The 17,269-nt window shown below is 45.6% G+C and overlaps 1 protein-coding gene across 1 annotated transcript in view; it reads right to left on the reverse strand.

The window, feature by feature from the left end:
* The window catches only part of atp2c1 (ATPase secretory pathway Ca2+ transporting 1), a gene marked incomplete at its 3' end in the record, with an annotated part of 44,808 nt that overhangs the window by 21,124 nt on the left and 6,415 nt on the right, over window positions 1–17,269 (reverse strand). Inside the window, exons 2-16 of the mRNA XM_079569532.1 lie at window positions 10,864–10,965; window positions 7,935–8,051; window positions 7,411–7,500; window positions 7,299–7,334; window positions 6,662–6,723; window positions 5,945–6,053; window positions 5,689–5,838; window positions 5,516–5,584; window positions 5,320–5,395; window positions 5,126–5,192; window positions 4,930–5,054; window positions 3,477–3,574; window positions 3,303–3,398; window positions 3,140–3,229; window positions 1,230–1,491 (exon numbers count right to left, since the gene is read on the reverse strand). Of these exons, the coding sequence (XP_079425658.1) occupies window positions 1,230–1,491; window positions 3,140–3,229; window positions 3,303–3,398; window positions 3,477–3,574; window positions 4,930–5,054; window positions 5,126–5,192; window positions 5,320–5,395; window positions 5,516–5,584; window positions 5,689–5,838; window positions 5,945–6,053; window positions 6,662–6,723; window positions 7,299–7,334; window positions 7,411–7,500; window positions 7,935–8,051; window positions 10,864–10,965 (1,549 nt within the window). The remainder of the gene's footprint in view (window positions 1–1,229; window positions 1,492–3,139; window positions 3,230–3,302; window positions 3,399–3,476; window positions 3,575–4,929; window positions 5,055–5,125; window positions 5,193–5,319; window positions 5,396–5,515; window positions 5,585–5,688; window positions 5,839–5,944; window positions 6,054–6,661; window positions 6,724–7,298; window positions 7,335–7,410; window positions 7,501–7,934; window positions 8,052–10,863; window positions 10,966–17,269) is intronic.

The following is a 17,269-nucleotide window of genomic DNA, read 5'->3' on the forward strand; positions in this document are numbered from 1 at the left end:
TTAAAGAGACAGGAGAGGGTTAAAGAGACAGGAGAGGGTTAAAGAGACAGGAGAGGGTTAAAGAGACAGGAGAGGGTTAAAGAGACAGGAGAGGGTTAAAGAGACAGGAGAGGGTTAAAGAGACAAGAGAGGGTTAAAGGGACAGGAGAGGGTTAAAGAGACAGGAGAGGGTTAAAGAGACAAGAGAGGGTTAAAGAGACAGGAGAGGGTTAAAGAGACAAGAGAGGGTTAAAGGGACAGGAGAGGGTTAAAGAGACAGGAGAGGGTTAAAGAGACAGGAGAGGGTTAAAGAGACAGGAGAGGGTTAAAGAGACAGGAGAGGGTTAAAGAGACAAGAGAGGGTTAAAGGGACAGGAGAGGGTTAAAGAGACAGGAGAGGGTTAAAGAGACAAGAGAGGGTTAAAGAGACAGGAGAGGGTTAAAGAGACAAGAGAGGGTTAAAGGGACAGGAGAGGGTTAAAGAGACAGGAGAGGGTTAAAGAGACAAGAGAGGGTTAAAGGGACAGGAGAGGGTTAAAGAGACAGGAGAGGGTTAAAGAGACAGGAGAGGGTTAAAGAGACAGGAGAGGGTTAAAGGGACAGGGGAGGGTTAAAGAGACAGGGGAGGGTTAAAGAGACAGGGGAGGGTTAAAGAGGCAGGAGAGGGTTAAAGAGACAGGAGAGGGTTAAAGGGACAGGGGAGGGTTAAAGAGACAGGGGAGGGTTAAAGAGACAGGAGAGGGTTAAAGAGGCAGGAGAGGGTTAAAGAGACAGGAGAGGGTTAAAGGGACAGGGGAGGGTTAAAGAGACAGGGGAGGGTTAAAGAGGCAGGAGAGGGTTAAAGAGACAGGAGAGGGTTAAAGAGACAGGGGAGGGTTAAAGAGACAGGAGAGGGTTAAAGAGGCAGGAGAGGGTTAAAGAGACAGGAGAGGGTTAAAGAGACAGGAGAGGGTTAAAGAGACAAGAGAGGGTTAAAGAGACAGGAGAGGGTTAAAGAGACAGGAGAGGGTTAAAGAGACAGGGGAGGGTTAAAGAGACAGGAGAGGGTTAAAGAGACAGGAGAGGGTTAAAGAGACAGGAGAGGGTTAAAGAGACAAGAGAGGGTTAAAGAGACAAGAGAGGGTTAAAGAGACAGGAGAGGGTTAAAGAGACAGGAGAGGGTTAAAGAGACAGGAGAGGGTTAAAGAGACAAGAGAGGGTTAAAGAGACATGAGACAGGAGAGTCTGTAAAGTGTGAGTCTGTAACTGACCTCGGAGTCCGGCCGAGCCCATGTAGCTGATCTGCTGCTGGTACAGCTCCCTCTGCTGGTGGGTGAGGGGCAGCGTGGCGCCGCGGCTGTGGTACGAGCTGCAGAAGCGAATGACCTGCTCGAAGGCGCCTTTGACGAAATACTGCCCCGCCTTGTCCTGCTGCGTCCGGTGAACGCCACGCACGGCCATGAACTTCTGCTCCGACGAGAACGGCTGCTCCTCCACGCGCACGTACTCCCCCTGCAGGAACTCCAGCCCCATCTGCAGGACACACAGGGTTACTACAGGAGCTCCAGCCCCATCTACAGGACACACAGGGTTACTACAGGAGCTCCAGCCCCATCTGCAGGACACACAGGGTTACTACAGGAACTCCAGCCCCATCTGCAGGACACACAGGGTTACTACAGGAGCTCCAGCCCCATCTGCAGGACACACAGGGTTACTACAGGAGCTCCAGCCTCATCTGCAGGAGGCACAGGGTTACTACAGGAGCTCCAGCCCCATCTGCAGGAGGCACAGGGTTACTACAGGAGCTCCAGCCCCATCTGCAGGAGGCACAGGGTTACTACAGGAGCTCCAGCCCCATCTACAGGACACACAGGGTTACTACAGGAGCTCCAGCCCCATCTGCAGGACACACAGGGTTACTACAGAAGCTCCAGCCCCATCTACAGGACACACAGGGTTACTACAGGAGCTCCAGCCCCATCTGCAGGAGGCACAGGGTTACTACAGGAGCTCCAGCCCCATCTACAGGACAGACAGGGTTACTACAGGAGCTCCAGCCCCATCTACAGGACACACAGGGTTACTACAGGAGCTCCAGCCCCATCTACAGGAGGCACAGGGTTACTACAGGAGCTCCAGCCCCATCTACAGGAGGCACAGGGTTACTACAGGAGCTCCAGCCCCATCTGCAGGACACACAGGGTTACTACAGGAGCCCCAGCCCCATCTACAGGACACACAGAGTTACTACAGGAGCTCCAGCCCCATCTACAGGACACACAGGGTTACTACAGGAGCTCCAGCCCCATCTACAGGAGGCACAGGGTTACTACAGGAGCTCCAGCCCCATCTGCAGGAGGCACAGGGTTACTACAGGAGCTCCAGCCCCATCTGCAGGACACACAGGGTTACTACAGGAGCCCCAGCCCCATCTACAGGACACACAGAGTTACTACAGGAGCTCCAGCCCCATCTACAGGAGACACAGGGTTACTACAGGAGCTCCAGCCCCATCTACAGGAGACACAGGGTTACTACAGGAGCTCCAGCCCCATCTGCAGGACACACAGGGTTACTACAGGAGCTCCAGCCCCATCTACAGGAGGCACAGGGTTACTACAGGAGCTCCAGCCCCATCTGCAGGACACACAGGGTTACTACAGGAGCTCCAGCCCCATCTACAGGACACACAGAGTTACTACAGGAGCTCCAGCCCCATCTGCAGGAGGCACAGGGTTACTACAGGAGCTCCAGCCCCATCTGCAGGAGGCACAGGGTTACTACAGGAGCTCCAGCCCCATCTGCAGGAGGCACAGGGTTACTACAGGAGCTCCAGCCCCATCTGCAGGACACACAGGGTTACTACAGGAGCTCCAGCCCCATCTGCAGGAGGCACAGGGTTACTACAGGAGCTCCAGCCCCATCTGCAGGAGGCACAGGGTTACTACAGGAGCTCCAGCCCCATCTGCAGGACACACAGGGTTACTACAGGAGCTCCAGCCCCATCTGCAGGAGGCACAGGGTTACTACAGGAGCTCCAGCCCCATCTGCAGGACACACAGGGTTACTACAGGAGCTCCAGCCCCATCTGCAGGAGGCACAGGGTTACTACAGGAGCTCCAGCCCCATCTGCAGGACACACAGGGTTACTACAGGAGCTCCAGAGCTCAGTCCGTACCTTCATGGCCAGAGCGATGAGAGCGCCCTCTGTAGGTCGTCCCAGCAGCGTGTGGTTCCTGATCACAGAGTCGTTGCACACACAGCCCACCTGCACCGAACAAACACACGGTTAATCACACGTGACCAGGAGGCGGACTACACGCGTGTTTCAGAGCCCTCACCTCCACGATGCGGCTCACGGAGGGACAGGAGAACCCGTGGATGACCTCTCCGTCCACCGTCACCTCTCCGGCGCCGTTATATCCCACGCCGCTCACCTGAACACACGCAGAATCAGCACCTGAACACACACCAGCATCCTGAACACGGAGGAACACGGAGCACCCGGGACCTACCTCCGCGTGGAGCCCGTCTGACGTGAACACCTGCGTCACCGTCATCTCGTTCTTAGTCAAAGTCCCGGTTTTATCGGAGCAGATGACGTTACAGCAGCCTGGACGCAGAGGCGGAGTCAGACAGAGAGTTTGTGTTACAGGAACAGGCCAGTGTTTTTCCACACTGAGATATGTTCTTACCTGAGCTGTGACGAGTTCTTTAGGACCTGTCTGATCTTCAGTCACGTAAACACAGCACAGACGGCGTTAGCATTTAGCCTCTCCCTCTCTCCTCTATAGCTCCAAAACAGGTCAAGACAGAAGCTACCAAGTTCCCAAGGGGGACTATATTGTAAGGCGTAATAATACCAGGAGTAGTTTGGCATCCGCGCAGTAAAGTGAAGATTACTGCGCGGATTTCAAACTTATGTTTATCATTTTTTATCATTTTTTTGTCATTTTTTTGTAATTTGTTTTGTAATTTGTTTTGTCATTTTTTGTCATTTTTTTGTCATTTTTTTGTCATTTTTTGTCATTTTTTTGTCATTTTTTGTCATTTTTTTGTCATTTTTTTGTCATTTTTTGTCATTTTTTGTCATTTTTTGTCATTTTTTTGTCATTTTTTGTCATTTTTTTGTCATTTTTTGTCATTTTTTTGTCATTTTTTTGTCATTTTTTGTAATTTTTTTGTCATTTTTTTTGTAATTTTTTGTCATTTTTTTGTCATTTTTTGTCATTTTTTGTCATTTTTTGTCATTTTTTTGTCATTTTTTGTCATTTTTTTTGTCATTTTTTTGTCATTTTTTTGTCATTTTTTTTGTCATTTTTTGTCATTTTTTTTTGTCATTTTTTGGTCATTTTTTGGTCATTTTTTTGGTCATTTTTTTGTCATTTTTTTGTCATTTTTTTGGTCATTTTTTTGTCATTTTTTTGTAAATTTTTTGGGGTTTTTTGGGGTTTTTTGTCATTTTTTCGTCGGTTGTTTTGGTCATTTTTTTGTGTTTTTTTCATTTTTTTGTCATTTTTTGTCAGTTTTTTTGTAATTTGGCGTCCGCACAGTAAAGTGAAGATTACTGTGCGGACGCCAAACTACTCCTGGTATTATTACGCCTTACAATATAGTTCCCCCTTTTATCCGCTTAGAAAATCCACATTGTTTAATTGTGTGTAATTATACTTTGTAGTGGAACACTTCACGTAACCATATTTAAATAGGGGAAACGTGGAAGAGCTTGGTAGCTTCTATCTTGACCTGTTTTGGAGCTATAGAGGAGAGAGGGAGAGGCTAAATGCTAACGCCGTCTGCGCTGTGTTTACGTGACTGAAGATCAGACAGGTCCTAAAGAACTCGTCACAGCTCAGGTAAGAACATATCTCAGCTCAGGTAAGAACATGTCTCAGCTCAGGTAAGAACATATCTCAGCTCAGGTAAGAACATATCTCAGTGTGGAAAAGGGAGCGAGCGTAAACGTACTGAGCGTCTCCACGATGGGCAGCTTCTTCACGATGGCCCTCTTCTTCACCATCCGCATCACGCCCAGGGCCAGCGTCACCGTGACCACGATGGGGAGGCCCTCGGGGATCGCCGCCACCGCCAGACTGTAGGAGAACGACAGCGGGTTTTACGATCCGAGATACGGACGAGCGATCGCGAACACGAGGAAGCTCACCTGACGCCGATGGTGAACATGTCCATGATCCTCTTCCCCTGCAGCCAGCCCACCAGCATGATGACCCCTGGAAGAACAACATCATCATCATCATCAGACACACCCCCTCCTGACCATCACTGAGCTTCTTCTACAGAGGGACTATAGAGAGCATCGTTTGGAGACCCCTGGGTTAGAAGGTCTCAGACACTGACCGATGATGCCAAAGGAGTAGAGGGACAGCTGCTTCCCCAGGAGGTCCATGCTCTTCTGCAGCGGCGTCTTCGGAGCCTGAGACACAACACAGAGGGTTAGACCAGAGCTCCAGGCCTCAGCTTCAGCTTCAGGCCTCAGCTTCAGGCCTCAGCTTCAGGCCTCAGCTTCTTTAATGTTAGTGACCATGTGTCTCACCTCCTCCGCCTGCATCATCTTAAAAACTTCTCCAAACTCAGAGTTCTCTCCGGTGCCGATCACGATGCCCTGGACACACAGAGTGTAAGTACAGGGAGTACTCTGCAGTACTCTGTAGTACCTTGTAGTACTCTGCAGTACTCTGCAGTACTGCGTGTATGACAGTGCAGTACCTTGGCCTTCCCGCAGCGCACTAACGTCCCCATGAAGGCGATGTTCAGTCGAGACGCCATGTCTGTGGGGGAGGAGCCGGGGGCGGTGCTTTTGGGACAGGGCGTGGTCTCTCCGGTCAGACTGGACTCATCCACCGAGAGGTCAGAGGCCTAGAGACATGACAGATGTGAGGTCAGACATGAGGACAGATGTGAGGTCATGTGAGGTCGGTGACAGATGTGAGGTCGGTGACAGATGTGAGGTTGATGACCTCACCTCGAACAGCCGCAGGTCGGCGGGTACTCTCTCTCCGACGGACAGGTACACGGTGTCTCCAGGAACAAGGTCTCGAGCCAGACGCTGCTCCAGAGCGCCCTCTCTGACACTGCACACACATTACACACAGAGGAAATGACCTTTCCTGCTACACCTGGATACCCAACAAGACCGGGAGCGACTCAGCCATGTTGGAGCCACTTCCTGGATAAATCTCAGAAAAGAAACATCGTAAAGAGAGAGAAAAAGAAACGTTGCTAAAACTGCAGCTGATCATGTTTCATTTTGGTGTTTTTAGAATCCGGATCAGAAGAGTTTTTATTTGAGCTCAGGTTCATGACCTCGGATCGTTCTCTGTGCTGACGTACAACACAAAACAAATGTATAATCTAGATAAAAATAAGCTATAAAACTTTAAAGTATAAGGCTATGGGGGCATGCATGAGAATATTAAATAAATAACATAAATAATAAAAGGTCAAATATGGTACGATGACAACTGACATGTATTTACAGAAATACTTATATAATGGACTTATACAGTAAAACTTTAAATGTCATAATGATCCATTACATTTAGATCTAATGTCAGTTTGAATCCATTTAAAGACTTAATGGTTTTTAATGAGATTAAGGCCTTGATTACACCTGCAGAACCCAGTGGACAAACGATCCCTGATCTGCAGCTCAAAGTTCTGATTCTGAAACGAGCCTCACCAGTGACACTCGGGCGGCACCAGCTTCCCCAACTCCTCCAGAGACTTCTCCGAGCGATACTCCTGCACACAACCACTTTTACTACACAGGAGAACAGAGTACACTCTACAGAGTACACGGAGTACACGCTACAGAGTACACGCTACAGAGTACACGCTACAGAGTACACGCTACAGAGTACACACAGGAGAACATTCTACAGAGCACACATTCTACAGAGCACACATTCTACACAGTACACATTCTACACAGTACACACTCTACACAGTACACACTCTACAGAGCACACACTCTACAGAGCACACACGCTACACAGCACACACGCTACAGAGCACACACGCTACAGAGCACACACGCTACAGAGCACACACGCTACACAGCACACACGCTACAGAGCACACACTCTACAGAGCACACACGCTACACAGCACACACGCTACAGAGCACACACGCTACAGAGCACACACGCTACAGAGCACACACGCTACAGAGCACACACGCTACAGAGTACACACGCTACAGAGTACACACGCTACAGAGTACACACGCTACAGAGTACACACGCACACACACACACACACACACACACACACACACACACACACACACACACACACACACACGAGCTGGTACTGACCTGGACGAAGGCCACCGTCACCACGATGATAATGGCCTGAGGACAGACAGCAGAGTGACTGTAGGTTCAGACCGGACTCCAGCGTAAACATAATGAGAGTATCTTTGGTTACCACGGTGATGCTGATGGCGTCGTCGAACTGGTGCATGAGGACGCTGATGACGGCCGAGGCCAAGAGCAGCAGGATCAGAGGGTCTTTGAACTGCACACATTTACACATTTACACTCAGTCAGACCAGCCTTACTCCACAGGAATTACTTTTATATCATTTAGGTCCAGTCTTAGCTCTCTTTTCTACCCTTTCCACACACTCTGCACCTTAAACAGACGGGACAGCTCTGTTTGCATCTACAACAAGATACAGAGTCTGTTGCAAATCTAGAAAAGCTTTTTGTTAAAGGAAGCTTATTTGTATATTTTGATCACTTGCAGAAAAAGGTAAAAAAGGCTCTACTTGACTCTCTGAACTTTATGCAGGGCTTAGAAACAGACGTTTGGAGGAAAGGTTTGGCCTGAGGGGGCGGAGCTGAAGGAGGAGCTGCTCTGAGCTAAAGTATTGATATTTAGCCTCAGTCCTTTCAGCGTGAGGAATGACTTAGCGTCATGTTTAAAGCGTCCCTGAAGGGATTGGTTACCTGACAGATGTACTTCCTCCATAGCGGCTCTTCTTCACTGATGTCGAACTCGTTCCAGCCGTGATAGCGCCTCCTACGGGCCACTTCCTCCTGAGTCAAGCCACGCTGCAGATCGGCCTGAGAACAAAACAAACATCTGAGCAGCTGGACGAGCGTTAAGACTCGGACTGGATCACCAGATGAAGACCGATGAAGACTACATCCACAGCTGGAGCGGTTTGTGTTTTACTTTATGAAACTGGATATAATATGTTTGGTTTGGTTCCTTCCTGATATGGGTCTAAACAGTCATGTATGGTTTGGTTCCTTCTTGATTTGGGTCTAAACAGTCATGTATGGTTTGGTTCCTTCCTGTTATGGGCCTAAACAGTCATGTATGGTTTGGTTCCTTCCTGATATGGGCCTAAACAGTCATGTATGGTTTGGTTCCTTCTTGATATGGGTCTAAACAGTCATGTATGGTTTGGTTCCTTCCTGATATGGGCCTAAACAGTCATGTATGGTTTGGTTCCCTCCTGTTATGGGTCTAAACAGTCATGTATGGTTTGGTTCCTTCTTGATATGGGTCTAAACAGTCATGTATGGTTTGGTTCCTTCTTGATATGGACCTAAACAGTCATGTATGGTTTGGTTCCTTCCTGATATGGGTCTAAACAGTCATGTATGGTTTGGTTCCTTCCTGATATGGGTCTAAACAGTCATGTATGGTTTGGTTCCTTCCTGATATGGGTCTAAACAGTCATGTATGGTTTGGTTCCTTCTTGATATGGGTCTAAACAGTCATGTATGGTTTGGTTCCTTCTTGATATGGGTCTAAACAGTCATGTATGGTTTGGTTCCTTCCTGTTATAGACCTAAACAGTCATGTATGGTTTGGTTCCTTCCTGATATGGGTCTAAACAGTCATGTATGGTTTGGTTCCTTCCTGATATGGGCCTAAACAGTCATGTATGGTTTGGTTCCTTCCTGTTATGGACCTAAACAGTCATGTATGGTTTGGTTCCTTCCTGATATGGACCTAAACAGTCATGTATGGTTTGGTTCCTTCCTGTTATGGACCTAAACAGTCATGTATGGTTTGGTTCCTTCCTGTTATAGACCTAAACAGTCATGTATGGTTTGGTTCCTTCCTGATATGGGTCTAAACAGTCATGTATGGTTTGGTTCCTTCCTGTTATAGACCTAAACAGTCATGTATGGTTTGGTTCCTTCCTGTTATGGACCTAAACAGTCATGTATGGTTTGGTTCCTTCCTGTTATAGACCTAAACAGTCATGTATGGTTTGGTTCCTTCCTGTTATGGGCCTAAACAGTCATGTATGGTTTGGTTCCTTCCTGTTATGGACCTAAACAGTCATGTATGGTTTGGTTCCTTGGGTCTAAACAGTCATGTATGGTTTGGTTCCTTCTTGATATGGGTCTAAACAGTCATGTATGGTTTGGTTCCTTCTTGATATGGGTCTAAACAGTCATGTATGGTTTGGTTCCTTCTTGATAAGGGTCTAAACAGTCATGTATGGTTTGGTTCCTTCTTGATATGGGTCTAAACAGTCATGTATGGTTTGGTTCCTTCCTGTTATGGGTCTAAACAGTCATGTATGGTTTGGTTCCTTCTTGATATGGGTCTAAACAGTCATGTATGGTTTGGTTCCTTCCTGATATGGGTCTAAACAGTCATGTATGGTTTGGTTCCTTCTTGATATGGGCCTAAACAGTCATGTATGGTTTGGTTCCTTCCTGATATGGGCCTAAACAGTCATGTATGGTTTGGTTCCTTCCTGATATGGGCCTAAACAGTCATGTATGGTTTGGTTCCTTCCTGTTATGGGCCTAAACAGTCATGTATGGTTTGGTTCCTTCTTGATATGGGTCTAAACAGTCATGTATGGTTTGGTTCCTTCCTGATATGGGCCTAAACAGTCATGTATGGTTTGGTTCCTTCCTGTTATGGGCCTAAACAGTCATGTATGGTTTGGTTCCTTCTTGATATGGGTCTAAACAGTCATGTATGGTTTGGTTCCTTCTTGATATGGGCCTAAACAGTCATGTATGGTTTGGTTCCTTCCTGATATGGGCCTAAACAGTCATGTATGGTTTGGTTCCTTCCTGATATGGGCCTAAACAGTCATGTATGGTTTGGTTCCTTCCTGTTATGGGCCTAAACAGTCATGTATGGTTTGGTTCCTTCTTGATATGGGTCTAAACAGTCATGTATGGTTTGGTTCCTTCCTGATATGGGCCTAAACAGTCATGTATGGTTTGGTTCCTTCCTGTTATGGGCCTAAACAGTCATGTATGGTTTGGTTCCTTCTTGATATGGGTCTAAACAGTCATGTATGGTTTGGTTCCTTCTTGATTTGGGTCTAAACAGTCATGTATGGTTTGGTTCCTTCCTGATATGGGTCTAAACAGTCATGTATGGTTTGGTTCCTTCCTGATATGGGTCTAAACAGTCATGTATGGTTTGGTTCCTTCTTGATTTGGGTCTAAACAGTCATGTATGGTTTGGTTCCTTCTTGTTATGGGTCTAAACAGTCATGTATGGTTTGGTTCCTTCTTGATTTGGGCCTAAACAGTCATGTATGGTTTGGTTCCTTCTTGTTATGGGTCTAAACAGTCATGTATGGTTCGGTTCCTTCCTGTTATGGGTCTAAACAGTCATGTATGGTTTGGTTCCTTCCTGATATGGGTCTAAACAGTCATGTATGGTTTGGTTCCTTCCTGATATGGGTCTAAACCGTCATGTATGGTTCGGTTCCTTCCTGATATGGGTCTAAACACTCATGTATGGTTTGGTTCCTTCTTGATATGGGTCTAAACAGTCATGTATGGTTTGGTTCCTTGGGTCTAAACAGTCATGTATGGTTTGGTTCCCCCCCGACATGGGTCTACACGCTCATGTACGCGGAGCTGCAGTAGCGCGTCTCACCTGTAGGAGGCAGGCCACCTCGTTGACCGGGAGCTCGCTGGCCTTCCTGGAGCTGAGCACAGAGATCATGTTCTCATCGTCACTGCAGCGTCTGTCGGAAAGCTGAGGACACAGATCAGAACCGTTCGGTCAGAGAGGAAGACCCTCAGAAGGAACCGAGATCAGAAGCGGCGGCGTGGGGACATGGTTAGCCCCGCCTCTGCAGACACAGCTGAGACTCAGGGCTGGTAAAGAGTGAGCGCTGCAGATGCTGGACCAGGTATTTCTCGCCTGTGTGTTGGACAGAGCGCTGGTGCATGCTGGGAAACGTGGCCCGTGAACAAACAGTTCCCCCCCTCTATGGCCTGCTTCAGACTGACGTGACACTGAGATGTGGGACAGCGGTTCCAGATCAGCCGCTCCCACAGGACGGCACGGCCTCGTTATCCTCAGACCTCACACCATTTATGCAAAGGGAACTTCAGCAGACGGGAAACTCACAACTGTTTAAAGAAGGACAGTTACTGGACTGGATCAGACCAGTCGCTGAGCATGAACTACATCATCACTGTAACATTGTGTCATTGTTTATATTTTGGTAGATCAGAAGTTTCTGGATAATGCCTGAATCTAGGCCTGTGCAATTAATCAAAATTCAAATACGATTTTGATTACAACATTAGCATAATCGCAAAAAATCTATTCTAATTTTATTTTTTTTCATTTTTCCCCTTTGGCCATTTTTTTTGCAAAGCAGACGATTGTAATTTTCTTTTCTACATTTTTTATTTTTATTTATCTTATTTTTTTTTCAAATATTATTTTTTTTTTTTTGTAAAGCAGACTTGCATTATTTCACGGCGCTGGGATTATTTTCCCTTCGCTTTTCACGTGTCACGGCTCATGCTTTTGCCTGACATAAAAACAAACGGCGCTGTGTGATGATGTCATCAGGTGTGAGGGCTGACCAGCAGGGGGCAGGTGTGAGGGCAGCAGGGGGCAGGTGTGAAACAGGGACCTCTCTTTAATCAAGGCGTACTTGAAATCATTTGTACTTTTCTGACTGTCCAGAAAACATAAAATATCATCATAGTGTTTTGATTCATAAATAAATAAAATAAAGATACTTTTTTTTAAAGGCAACAAATAATCGTGATTTCAATTATGACAAAAATAATTGGGATTATTATTTTTTCAATAATGGAGCAGCCCTACCTGCATCATTCTTAGACTTTAAACAGTCTTTCCAACAGTGGAGTAAACACCAGAGCTCGGACCAGAGGAGACTAATGTGAAACGACACAGGACTAAACTCAGAGACTCATGAACTCACTGCTCACATCAGGACCTGAGACTCACCTTCACACCTTTAAAGGGGGGTATTCTGCAAAATGGACTTTTCCAGCTTTCCATCCTGTTATTCTGTCACTCCCTCATTAAAAACATGGCTGAAGTGTTGCCTTGGCACATTCACGTATTTCTGAGTAATCTGTAAAAACTCTGACGGCGGCCATTTTAGGGATAGGTTTGCCTGAGTCCTCCTAGGAACGCCCCCACCTCCTGGAGACGCCTCCGAGCTTTGGTCACCAGCCGAGTAACCAACCACTGCTCCTCAGCAGAACCCCCTCCCCACTGATGCCACAGACAGCGTGTGGAGGGGGCGTGTCTAAAGGCTCAGAGGTTCTTAAAGAGACAGAGGCCTATTTCAAGACATTCACTACAGCCATTTTGAGAGAGACATTTTATACAAGGCAGTTATTCTAATTTACTGCATTTACAGACCAACAGAAGGTTTGTCATCATTGTAGTGTGATATAGACTGGTGCTATGGGACTGACAAAAGCAGAACACCCCCTCTTTAAAGCAGAACACCCCCTCTTTAAAGCAGAACACGCCCTCTTTAAAAAGATCCTGAAACAGATCCATGGTGCTCTCTCAGGTGAATCACTGAAACCTGGGACTGTGACGTAGCTCTTTAATGCTTCTCTACCTGTCTTAGCACAGCAGTTATGCTACTTTACATGGAGGCTTTCTGCTGACGTGTGGCTTCATGTGCACTGTCCTACTTCAAATAAATGAATAATCAAATGTAGCTGGTGCTAGCACAGCGTTAGCACGTAGCTCACCGCCATAGCTCGTCTTTAGCCTCAGTCTGTCCTCAGGTTTTTGCCTCTGAGTGATTCCAGGAGCTCCACAAAGTGTGAGTCCGTCCTGTGCTTCAGTGTTTGTTCCAGTGTCCGAGGGAGCTCCGCCCACAGCTGCATTTGTAATGGAAATAAGAAAAGGCGTGTTCTGTGGTGGGACAGGGCGGGGCTAAGACGTGGAGACGCCACATTAGCGGATCAGAGTCAGATCGTTCCTTTGTGACTCGTACAGAAGCAGCTTCACCCAACATGAACCGGCTACACTATTAAAGTTAGAAAAGTATAAAAGGACAGGACAGTTGAAGTCTGCAGCTGCTTTAAGAACCCGAGGTGCAGAGCAAATCCCAGGTTTTGTGCCTTAAAGAGGGGGTGTTCTGCTTTAAAGAGGGGGTGTTCTGCTTTAAAGCGGGGGTGTTCTGCTTTAAAGAGGGGGTGTTCTGCTTTAAAGAGGGGGTGTTCTGCTTTAAAGAGGGGGTGTTCTGCTTTAAAGAGGGCGTGTTCTGCTTTAAAGAGGGGGTGTTCTGCTTTAAAGAGGGGGTGTTCTGCTTTTGTCAGTCCCATAGCACCAGTCTATATCTCACTACAATGATGACAAACCTTCTGCTGGTCTGTAAATGCAGTAAATTAGAATAACTGCCTTGTATAAAATGTCTCTCTCAAAATGGCTGTAGTGAATGTCTTGAAATCGGCCTCTGTCTCTTTAAGAACCTCTGAGCCTTTAGACACGCCCCCTCCACACGCTGTCTGTGGCATCAGTGGGGAGGGGGTTCTGCTGAGGAGCAGTGGTTGGTTACTCGGCTGGTGACCAAAGCTCGGAGGCGTCTCCAGGAGGTGGGGGCGTTCCTAGGAGGACTCAGGCAAACCTATCCCTAAAATGGCCGCCGTCAGAGTTTATACAGATTACTCAAAATGGCCGCCATCAGCCAAAAATTCAACAAAAATGAAAAAAAATCAACAAAAAAATGACAGAAATTCAACAAAAATGTGACAAAAATTCAACAAAAATGTGACAAAAATTCAACTAAAATTCAACAAAAATGTGACAAAAATTAATCCAAAATGTGACAAAAATTCAACAAAAAATGACAAAAAATTGACAAAAAATCAATTAAAATTCAACAAAAATGTGACAAAAATTCAACAAAAAATCACAAAAAATTAACAAAAACTCAACAAAAATGTGACAAAAACCTATCCCTAAAATGGCCGCCATCAGAGTTTGTACAGATTACTCAGAAATACGTGAATGTGCCAAGGCAACACTTCAGCCATGTTTTTAATGAGGGAGTGACAGAATAACAGGATGGAAAGCTTGAAAAAGTCAATTTTGCAGAATACCCCCCTTTAAAGGTTTTTATTCAGCAACTCCTTCTGTTACGTCTTATTTAAATACACTGCTTTTTAATAACAGGTCAATCTAACAAGACTCAAACCTCCTAAACCCGGGTCAAAGTGAATCGAGTCCAGCAGATCAGAACCCTTCATCCTGAGCGTCACAGTAAACTGCAGCTGGAACCAGATGTTCGTATGAAATGGAGAAAGTTCCACAAATATTGACAGAGTTCCACCAGCTCCAGTTTCCATATGGTTGTGTTTGAGAGCGGAGGCGGGTCCAGAGTCACGTTACTCAGTTTGTGTTGGTTCAGAGTCACTGGAAGATCGTTATCGTATTGATTCAGAGACGCCAACATCCACCACATGAAGCTTTTGCCGCTGAAATATTCACTCACAGCAGGAAATACTTCTTTACTCGAGTAGGAAGCAGATACTTCAGTTTTACCAAAGTAAAACGACACAGGAGCGATTAGGGCTGGACGACGGGGACAGAAATCTAATCACAAACTGCTTCATTCTAACCTCTGAACCCCCAGCTCAGCTTTACCTCAATCTAAAACGCCTCATTTGAAAGCTAAGGCCTACAGAACTCTTCTATAAGGATCTGTTTCCTCGCGTTGTCGATGTTTTCATCCTGGTTTTTGTCTTTGGGTGAAAGCGAGCTGGGGAAAAGGCTCAGTTCAGGCGGAGGTTAAGAGGTTAAAACATGACGCACATTTTCTCACTATTCATGTGTTTGACTTTAAATAAAAGGCAAAACCAAAGCTCCTCCTGTGGGTTTAGGCCTGGTTTAGTCAGACAGAGACAAGTTACACTAAACACTCAATCACCATATGAAGATGTTACATGTGCAGCTCCAAAACACCTGGACCGGACTCTGGACCGGAGTCTGGACCGGAGTCTGGCCAAACTGGACCAGAAGAAAAGACCTGAACTAGGGCTGAAACTCCTAAACGACTAATCGATTATTGAAATAGTCGACAACTATTTTAGTGATCGATTAATCGTTTCTGGTTCAACAATTACATGAAGACGTAGTATTCTTGATGAAAACCTCCTTTGTTTTTATAGTAAGTGTAGTTCACTTTGCACTTTGTAAATTTCATGAACATCTGTTTGTGTCTCGTCCGATCAGAAGCAGAATCAGCACCGAGAGCCTCCGACAAACATTTACTTTACGTTTCCTCATCAACACGTCCTCAAGCGGATCCACTTTAGCTTCATGTGATACAAAAATAGAATAAAGTTTTCCTTCACCTTTCACAGCCAAGCGACTAATCGATTAATCGTGTAAACAGTCGATAGATTAATCGATTAATCGTGTAAACAGTCGATAGATTAATCGATTACAAAATAATGGTTAGTTGCAGCTCTAGCCTGAACCACAGCAGACGTTCACTGACCTCAGACTTCAGGCTGCCGGCCATCCTGACGGACTCCAGGTCAGAACCAGGTCAGAACCAGGTCAGAACCAGGTCAGAACCAGGACTGGACTAGACCCAGACTAATCCAGACTAAACCCAGACCTGCTCCGGGACCGGCCTGTCAGACTGGAGGCAGGTCTCTCAGTCTCTCAGTCTCTCCGTCTCTCAGTCTCTCAGTCTCTCTGTCTCACTGTCAGGGCAAAGTGGGAGGAGGAGACGCTCCTGTTTCTTCTGAACAAACATTGAACTCTTCCCAGAATCCACCTGATCCTCAGAGTCAGACTCAAAATGAGTCTTGGACCAGGGCCAGGTCCGCACTGGACCCAGGCCAGGTCCTGGAGCAGGTTTACAACAGTCCAGAGTTTACTGACAGACTTCAGAAACACCACAGAGTCACATTTACTGCGTCCACACCAGACCTTCAGCTTCAGAACCACCTCCACCCCAGACCTTCAGCTTCAGAACCAAGTACGGCTGCAACTAACCATTATTTTTACGATTAATCGATTAATCGCGTGGCTGTGAAAGGTGATGGAAATTGTATTTCTTAATGTTTTTTTTTATCACATGAGCTAAAGTGTCGCCGCTTGAGGACGTGTTGATGGAATAAACTAAAAGTAGACGTTTGTAGGAGGCTCTTTGTGCTAATTCTGCTTCTGATTGGACGAGACAAACACAGATATTAATGAAATTTATAATGTACAAAACACTGCAGAGCCTCACTTTAAAAACATCCAAAATACATCATTGTCATGTCTTTTTTGCTCTATTTTAGTCTGTGTTTGCTAGAAAACGATTCATCGATTACTGAAATAGTCGACAACTTTTTTAGTAATCGATTAATTGTTGATTAATCTATTAGTTGTTGAGTAATCGACTAGTTGTTGAGTAATCGATTAGTTGTTGAGTAATCGATTAGTTGTTGAGTAATCGATTAGTTGTTGAGTAATCGATTAGTTGTTGAGTAATCGATTAGTTGTTGAGTAATCGATTAGTTGTTGAGTAATCGATTAGTTGTTGATTAATCGATTAGTTGTTGATTAATCGATTAGTTGTTGAGTAATCGATTAGTTGTTGAGTAATCGATTAGTTGTTGAGTAATCGATTAGTTGTTGATTAATCGATTAGTTGTTGATTAATCGATTAGTTGTTGAGTAATCGATTAGTTGTTGAGTAATCGATTAGTTGTTGAGTAATCGATTAGTTGTTGATTAATCGATTAGTTGTTGATTAATCGATTAGTTGTTGAGTAATCGATTAGTTGTTGAGTAATCGATTAGTTGTTGAGTAATCGATTAGTTGTTGATTAATCGATTAGTTGTTGATTAATCGATTAGTTGTTGATTAATCGATTAGTTGTTGAGTAATCGATTAGTTGTTGAGTAATCGATTAGTTGTTGAGTAATCGATTAGTTGTTGAGTAATCGATTAGTTGTTGAGTAATCGATTAGTTGTTGATTAATCGATTAGTTGTTGATTAATCGATTAGTTGTTGAGTAATCGATTAGTTGTTGAGTAATCGAT

Source organism: Gobius niger (assembly GCF_951799975.1).
Source record: "Gobius niger genome assembly, chromosome: 13".
Taxonomy (NCBI): Eukaryota; Metazoa; Chordata; class Actinopteri; order Gobiiformes; family Gobiidae; genus Gobius; species Gobius niger.